The sequence below is a fragment of the Sceloporus undulatus genome, chromosome 2 (assembly GCF_019175285.1).
Source record: "Sceloporus undulatus isolate JIND9_A2432 ecotype Alabama chromosome 2, SceUnd_v1.1, whole genome shotgun sequence".
Classification (NCBI taxonomy): domain Eukaryota; kingdom Metazoa; phylum Chordata; class Lepidosauria; order Squamata; family Phrynosomatidae; genus Sceloporus; species Sceloporus undulatus.
Window position 1 is genome coordinate 3,959,968 of NC_056523.1, and position 8,628 is coordinate 3,968,595.

At 39.9% G+C, this 8,628-nt stretch overlaps 1 protein-coding gene across 1 annotated transcript in view; it reads right to left on the reverse strand.

The window, feature by feature from the left end:
- Positions 1-3,114: 3,114 nt before the first annotated feature.
- LOC121923059 (zinc finger protein 420-like) overlaps positions 3,115-8,628 on the reverse strand; it is a 21,048-nt gene continuing 15,534 nt past the window's right edge. Inside the window, exon 4 of the mRNA XM_042453181.1 lies at positions 3,115-5,971. Within this exon, the coding sequence (XP_042309115.1) occupies positions 5,267-5,971 (705 nt within the window). The 3' untranslated portion in view covers positions 3,115-5,266. The remainder of the gene's footprint in view (positions 5,972-8,628) is intronic.

Here is an 8,628-nt window from a genome sequence, read left to right on the forward strand (position 1 = left end):
GGCTGGAGCATGGCTTTGGCACGGCTTCTGGACTCTTAGGACGCATGCATCATTTAAACTGCATACTTCAAAGTGACCCAAAGCAGTTTTATTTCGCCTGCCTGTATGGAGCCAAAGGTAACGTAAACAGATGAAGAACTACTTCTTATGTTTTTAGTATGTTGGTATGAAATATGAGATCATAGATATATAAATCTGGTAAGTAAAAAAAATAAACTAACTTGGGAAATGGTTGACAGTAGTCCCTCCAAGTTCACTGGATTTAAGGATGAAGGACCCTCCGTAAATGTAGAAAAAACACAAATAAAATAAACTTTTTGTCCAAGAGTAATTCTCTAGGAATCTCTCCAGGTCCTCCAATGCAACTTTATGGTCAACATTTGCCCAAGAGTACACCTATGAGAAGTACACTTTGCCCAAAAGTACAGCATGGAGAAGTACACTTTGCCAAAAGTAAAGCTATGAGATGTACATGTTTCATCAAACTAAAAGTGGCATGTGCTCACCTCCATTTTGGGGAGCAATCTCTTAGTTCCACCTCCCTGATTGGGGTTCCGCTTTTGGGTTTCTATTTTTGGGGTTCCACTTTGGGACTCCAATGTCTTCCAGTGCAACTCTGTGGTCAACATATGCCAGATGTTGGTCAAGAAACAGGCAGGAGGACATACAAACGCCTAGAGAAGTGTTTTGTCTAGGAACGTCTTGTTTCACCAGCACAACTCTGGGTCAAACCTCTGGCAGAATTGGTGGAGGACTTAGAGATCCTGGTAAGAATATATTAATCAAATCCGCAAAAGTCAAAGCTGCAGATGCAGAGGGCCAACTGCATCATGTTTTATGTGTAGGTCAAGCTGCTTGGATTTCATTGCCCTTTATAGAGGCCCCTTAGAGGTCCCCAAAGAGCAAGGACTTGTATGAGGGAGATACTGTATGAAGGGAAATACGCTAAGTTTGGCTTCCTGGGAATTCAGGCAAAGTGAGGGGGGGATTAAAATGTGTAAAAGCAGGGAGGACTGAGAGGTTCTCCCAGTGAGAATCAGCTAAAGAATCGGACTCAGAAAGGATTCTGATGAGAGAGAGGTCTCTGTCTAGTAAAAATTGTAGACACTGTAAACAAGGCAAATACGCTACAGAAGATATTACACTTGGTGATGACACTTGGGACCCTAGCCCTGATATATTTAGGAGAGTATGAAAGGGGTAGTAAAGCAGGGTAGGTGTCAGTGATGAGGGGCCTTATGCGGAGGATATTAAAAGGTAACTTTGGGCATCTAAGGAAGGTGCCATCACAGCCCATTTAGTTATTTGGTCCCAGTATAAAATCAGGCTTGATTTCCTCTCAGAGGCATTTGTCTTCCTGGTGGTCCATAGAAAACGGTAAAGCTTACACATATAAACATCCCATTTTACTTTCTCCAGGTGTGCATTTCTTCCAAGAGGGTCTCCAAGAGGAGGGAGGAAGGAGAACCAACTTTGAAAGCTTTCTCCATGGAAGAAACTGCAGGAAAGATGACTTGGAACAGGTAACATTCACCCCTTCCTATTTATAATAGAGCCATTGGGAGTGTGTCAGTCTGGGATGCTGTGGGGTGGTCAGATGCTATGGGTGGTCATCCTCTGTCCTGCAGTGGATCAGCTGATCAGTGCTTCTGCCTCCTTGTCCTTGTTTCCTCCTCAGTCATCAGAGCCAGGGGTGGTGGGACTGGGGTTACTGTCAAGGGAAATCTAGAATAACCAAGAATCCCTGTTTCCTCATGCCCTTAATCTTCATGTTAAAGAAAAGTAAAGAAAAGGAGTTTCTTCAAAAAACTAAAACAACTTCCTTTGGCGAGTTTGTCTTCACCCCTATGGGTTTCTTCTTGGTCTGGCAGCCTTCTGAGGTCTGAGCTGGAGCAACCTTTGGTCTAGGTGCTTCAGCTCATCTTCCGGGAACTGGGGTCACACATCCTTTTTGCCTAGTCTACAGTGTTTTTTATTGTGCTTCTTTTTTGTCCTGGCAGGTGGTTGGAGTTCTTGTATAGGCATCTGTCCGTGTGTGTAGGTTTCCTGTATACTGTGTGGTCCAACTGTTGGTTCAGTTTGCGGAGGACTAGGACAACCAAAAATGGCAATGTTCCTTTTCTTTTTCCATCGTGAATTGGATGTTTGTGTGGATGTTGTTCAGATGGTTCAAAAACACGGTCGGCTCTTCTTCTCCATTGCTCCAGACGGTGAAAGAAGGTTAAGAGGTGATATGATAGCCGTGTTTATGTATTTTATGTAACTAGAATTATTTTTCTTCATTAAACAACGTAATTGCTGCTGGTGCCCAGTTCGACACATCTCTCCAGGCCAGAAAAGGAGAACAGGTGGAAGGACTTTCTTCTTTAGCTCCCTTGGCAAGGAGGAGAGACCCAGTGGGTGGAGAAGGAGAGGAAAAGATAAGGAGGGAACATTGGGGGCAGGAGCACCCTAACTTGTCCTTTGGGGGGCAGGGGGGAGCTGCCATTATGTCCTAGCTGGGAAGGGTCCCAATTCCTATAGCCCTCTTTGAAAACGGAACCCCTTCTCCTGCCTTAGCCATTTTGGGCAGCCAAAAAACACAATGGTCCAAACAACTCAAAGGTTTGTTGAATAATCATATAATTGCAAGATACTTTAAAATCATATGCTTTGAAGCAAAATTATGGCCTATGTTTGCTGCAGCTGTATAGTACTGACCTGCTGTCAGACCTAGACTACAATACTATGCTGGAGCATTTTGTCGTTGGAGTCTTAGCTGCTTGTGAGTCTGTCATATATAAACGGCAACAACAGACATTACAAAAATACTATCAAAGGGGACAATACTTGGCAGACCATAACTCCACGTATGAACCAGCCCAGGCTCTGCAATCCTCAGGAGACGACTCTCTCTCTGTCCCACCACCATCACAAGCACAGTTGGTGGCAACACAAGACAAGGCCTTTACTGTGGCTGCCCCTAGACTGTGGAACTCTCTGCCCAGGGAGGCCAGAATGGCTCCTTCCTTGTTATGCTTCCGCCAGCAGGCTAAGACCTACCTGTTTAGACAGGCTTTTAAAACAGAAGGTGTCGCATTGCTTTAAAGTATTTTATCATTTTTATCTTTTTATTTTTTAATTTTTTAATAATAACCTTTAATAAATTTAAAATATTTACACACACAGATTATTGCTTTTTCATAATCTTTCATATACATTCCAAGTTTCAGTAAATATCTTCTTAACGGCTAATCAAAATTATTTCTCTCTATAAACATAATGTAACTGTAACTATGATCAACATTTGTACTTTTTTTTAACTCTTAATCATCTACTAAGACTGCATCCAAACATTAAGCTTTCTTCGTTATTTCATATCCTTACTGCTATATTACAATATTATTGTTTAAACTTGGAAAGTAGAAATGCCAAAGGTTGAGATTACTTAAGGTGTTATATTATATCTTCCATCTGTCTTTGCAATATTTTAACAATGGGTCCCAGATTTCTTTTGACTCTTCATATTTTTCCTTTAAAGCCATAGTTATCCTATCCATTTCTACTATTTCCAACGATTTACAAAGCCATGTGTCCACTGTGGGAACTTCAGAGTTTCTCCAGACTTTAGCTAATGACATTCTTCCAATAGTTATCAAATACAATATTGGTTTCAGATACTGTCTAATTTCTTTACTATCCACCATATTCAATAAAAACAGCTCAGGTTCCAACTTTAGTTCAATTTGGTATATCTTTTGTATAGTTTCCTTGATCCTACACCAGAAAGTTTGTACCTTAGGGCAAGTCCACCAGATGCAGTAAAAAGAGCCAACCTTCTCATTACATCTCCATCATATACCTGTGTTGTTTTTATATATTTTACTTAATCTGGAAGGGGTCAAATACCATCTATGGATCATTTTTATTACATTTTCTTTTATATCCATGCATAATGTGAACTTTAAATCTTTTCCCCAGGCTTTTCCCCATCTTTCCAAATTTATTGGGTGTCCTATGTTTTTTGCCCAGCTAATCATGCACGATTTCATCCTTTCCTCTTCCAATTCCAATTTAAGGCATAATTTACAAATTTTTGAAATCAGCCCTTTCCTATTACCACCCCTAATAATCACATCTAATTCAGTTTCTTTCCTGCTCACACCTGGTTGTTTATAATCTAGCCTATATCGTTCACTCAGTTGTAAATATGAGAACCATTTTAGTTTAATACCATTTTCTTCTAATTCTTTCTTTGTTTTCATTAAAAATTTTCCCTTCTCTGTTTTTAAAATTTCTTTATATCTTAGCCAATTTCTTCTCTCTATTCCTGTTCTTTTTAATAAAGCTTCGCGTGGGGACACCCAATCTGGGATAGACCTGTATATTTTCTCCTTGTATTAGGTTAATTAGGTTAAACCCTTCTAAATTTAGTAGATTCTGATTTTCTAAATGTATCCATTCCCAAATCCAATCTATGCAGCATGCGTGATAATATACTGTAATTTGAGATCGGGTAAACCTAATCCTCTCCTCTCCTTACTATCTGTTAATGATGACCACTTTATTCCTGCTTTTTTATTTGTCCAAATAAATTTCAATATATCTTTTTTCCATTGTCCAAATATTAGGTCGTTAGGTGGTAAATTTTGAAATAGAAAAATTATTTTGGGAAGTACACTCATTTTAAACAATGCAATCCTACCCAACCAAGATATTTGTAATTTCGACCAAGTTTCCAAATTTTTCTTTATTTCTTGCCAAATTTTGCTATAATTGTTATCAAAGAGATCACTATTTTTATTTATTATGTATATTCCTAAATATTTGACTTTTTTCCTCAATGTGTATTTCCGTTCTTATTTGTAGATTTTCTTGTTTCGTTTTTCCCAAATTACATGTCACCATTGCAGATTTGGACTTATTTATTTTGAAGCCCGCATATTCCCCAAAAACCTCAACCAACTGAAGGGCTTTTCCCACACTTATCAAAGGGTTTTCCACTATTATAACCAGATCGTCTGCATATGCTTTTATTCTATGTTGCTTTAAAGTTCATGTTCATTTTTAGCTTTTTAAATGTGTTTTATTCTTTTACTATGTAATAATTTAATTCTATTATATTGTACACTTTTTGCATGCTTTTAATTGTATTTTTTTTTAAATGTTGTGAGCTGCTTTGAGTCACAGTTTTGGGGAAAGGGCAGGATATAAATAAATGAAATAAATACATAATACTTTTATGAGACAGAATCTAGAAGCATGATCTCTCCAAACAAAAAGCATTTTAGATTTCTGCTTTCTCTCTGTCATGGACATTCTGATGCCTTAGAAGGCATGAATTCTGAACAAAACATTTCCCACAAAGATGACATCTGTATGGTTTTTCTCCTGTATGGACTCTCTGATGAATCTCCCGGTCTGAATTGCGAGCAAAACATTTTCCACACTGCTGGCACTGGTATGGTTTGTCTCCTGTGTGGGCTCTCTGGTGAGTCACAAGATCTGACTTGTGAGAAAAACACTTCCCACAATGCTGGCACAGGTATGGTTTCTCTCCTGTGTGAATTCTGTGATGAGTCACAATGTTTGACTTGTAAGCAAAGCATTTCCCACACTGCAGGCATTTGTATGGTTTCTCTCCCGTGTGGACTCTCTGATGTGCCAAAAGATTTGAACCTTGAGCAAAACATTTCTCACACTTCTGGCATTTGTATGGTTTCTCTCCTGTGTGGGCAGTCTGATGAGCCACAAGGGTTGACTTCTGAGCAAAACACTTTCCACATTGCTGACATTTGAATGGTTTTTCTCCTGTGTGAATTCTCTGATGAGTCAGAAGGACTGACCTCTGAGTAAAGCAATCTCCACAATGATGACATTGATGTGGTTTCTCTCCTGTGTGGGCTCTGTGATGTCTCAAAAGGACTGAATTGTCAGCAAAACATTTCCCACAATGCTGGCATCTGTATGGCTTCTCTCCTGTGTGGGCTCTCTGATGAGTCACAAGGACCGACTTGTGAGTAAAATATTTTCCACATTCTTGGCATCTGTATGCTTTCTCTGCTTTGTGCACTCTCTGGTGATTCTGAAGGTACAAATCTCCAGTAGTATGCTTTTTGGGCACTTCACAATTAAAATTATTCTTTCCAATATGGGTTCTCTTGTGAAGACTAAGCTCCATCATTTGGGTAAAACATTTCCCACACATAGTACATTTGTACAGATCCTTGGTGGTATCATATTCCTCTTTCATGTGAATATGCAGATGTTTGGCATGAACCAGTTTATGACCAAAACACTTCCACCTCTTCATACATATATTTGTTTTCCACCAGTTATCTCCTGTAAAGAAGAAGAACAGACAGTTCAGAGTTCAGACATAAAAGACCTCTGAGAGCAACCATGGAGCTAAGTAAGCTCAATTTTTTGAAGTAAAAGAGGAGAAAGAGGAGATACTGTGTCCCTTTCCCCCTTTTCAAAGATATTAGTCACAACTGCCCAATGGAATCTCCTGACAGGTCTGAAAACAAAGACCTGAGCTGGTTCACACTAGTTTACATAAACCACTTGTTAAAATTTGTTTGTTTTTCGGATACCTCTCAACATGCAAGGAACCATTTGTGTGTGCATCTGAGTGTTTGTGTGTGTGTGTGTGTGTGTGTGTGTGTGTGTGTGAGAGAGAGAGAGAGAGAGAGAAACAGGATAGCAGAAGAAAAAGGATACAAGAATGAGATACTGCAGATAAAATGTTGGACTAGTGTACATAGGCATGAGGACAGGTGGCCAAGTTAGAGAAGTGGAGAGCAATCCACTAACTCTGAAGGATCAAGGATGGGGGGAAACAAAAGCTGGAAATGTGAGTCAGTTCATTTTCAGAAATTTGCAACTGAATAAATGTGTTAAAAATGAAAATGGGGGTAGGGTGGGTACCATTTCTCTTGTGGAGGGTGAACATACATTTCTTCTTGTCCCAGCCAATTTTGCTTGTCTGCACATATGCTTATCCTCATCAGGAGTTTGGGTATACGCATACAACTATACATTTGGACAAAACCCCAGAACCAATAGTTAATTACTTTGAATACCACTGGACCTGGGGCCCAACAGCTACCGGGGAGACCATTGTTTTCTGGACCTATTGTGGTACAGTGCTAGCCTGTGACAGAAACTGAAATATGAAGTAGAAGCTTTAATGTAAGCTGCTTTGAATCTCTTTTTGATAGATAGGCAGGATAATAAATATAGTGGGCCCTTTCCACCTGCATGAGTTTGGTTACAGGGGGCCCTGCAGATGGAAAAAAACATGGGATCACAAACCCCATATTAATCAGTGGATGGTGGCATCTGTGTGCATGTATCAGCACACCTGCAGGTGCATGCCAACACTAGCTAATATGGGGCAGGGTAATTCACAGGAGCTCCAGTCTACAAATGCCTAGCCCACTGATATGACAGGCTTCCTGTAAATAAAATATGCTGAGCAAGGAGGCTGGACTGAGGAAAGTCACCCAGGAGCTTCATGGTTAGGCTGGGAGTGTGACTCAGACTTGGCTAAGGATAAGTGCTCTAGAGAGGCCCTAAGACAGGGATAGGCAATTGTTGAGGATTAGGGAACTATCCGGACTCTCAGTAGATCTCAAAGGTACTCTAAGGAATTCTAATTGTATATATATATATTGCACATAAATATTCCCTAATATCCCTTAGAGGATGTGGAGACAGTTTTGCCAGTGTTGGACCCTCTCTGAGCCATTTTAAAGCTGGGGAGGACTTTTTCCCAAGAGGAATCTGAGGTGTATCTTGGTCAAAAGAAGGCCCCAAAATTTGGCAAAATTGTTTTGGTATTTATCAAGGGGCATTTTGAGGCAGAATATTAACTGTCATGGTTCCTTTCTATGGAATCCTAGGATTAGCAGTTTAGGGAGGGTTACTGGGAATTCTCAACTGCAAAGTTCTAGTCCCCCACTAAACTACAAATCCCAAGATTCCACAGGATGCTGCCATTCCAATTAATGTGGAATCATAAGCACTATGATGGGGTAGTATAGAAGAACACTCCATCTCCATTGTAAGGAAAATGGGTTCAAGTTTCTTACCCAGGGAGGACACATTCTCATAGTTCTCCATCATGACCTTCTCATACAAAGATCTTTGGTTCCAATCCAACAGATTCCATTCCACCTCTGAGAAATACACAGCCACATCCCCAAAGGTTACCTGCAACAGAACACAGTCCTCATCCACAGAGTGACTTGTCAAGAGTGGAGAAAAACACAGGGTGCTCCCAAACATTGTTCGGAATAGAGTGGAACATGTTTGAATATTCCCCCAACTAATAATAATAATAAATAAAATAAAATTTTATTTCTATACCGCTGTTCCAAAGATCACAGCGGTGTACAACAAGGATAACAACAGATAAAAACATCACAACCCCAACAGTATTACAAGTATAATAATAAAAACAATTACATTCATAGAACCATAGAGTTGGGGAGAGAGAGGCAGGCTAGCTCCAACTGCCTGCCTGAAAGAAGAAAAAGCCCTCCTTCCGACCACCATCTTGAGGGGGAGAGAGGCCTGTTATGTTTTATTTTGACTTTGTATTGTACTTCCTGGTGTACACCGCTTTGATCTAATTTGGAAAAG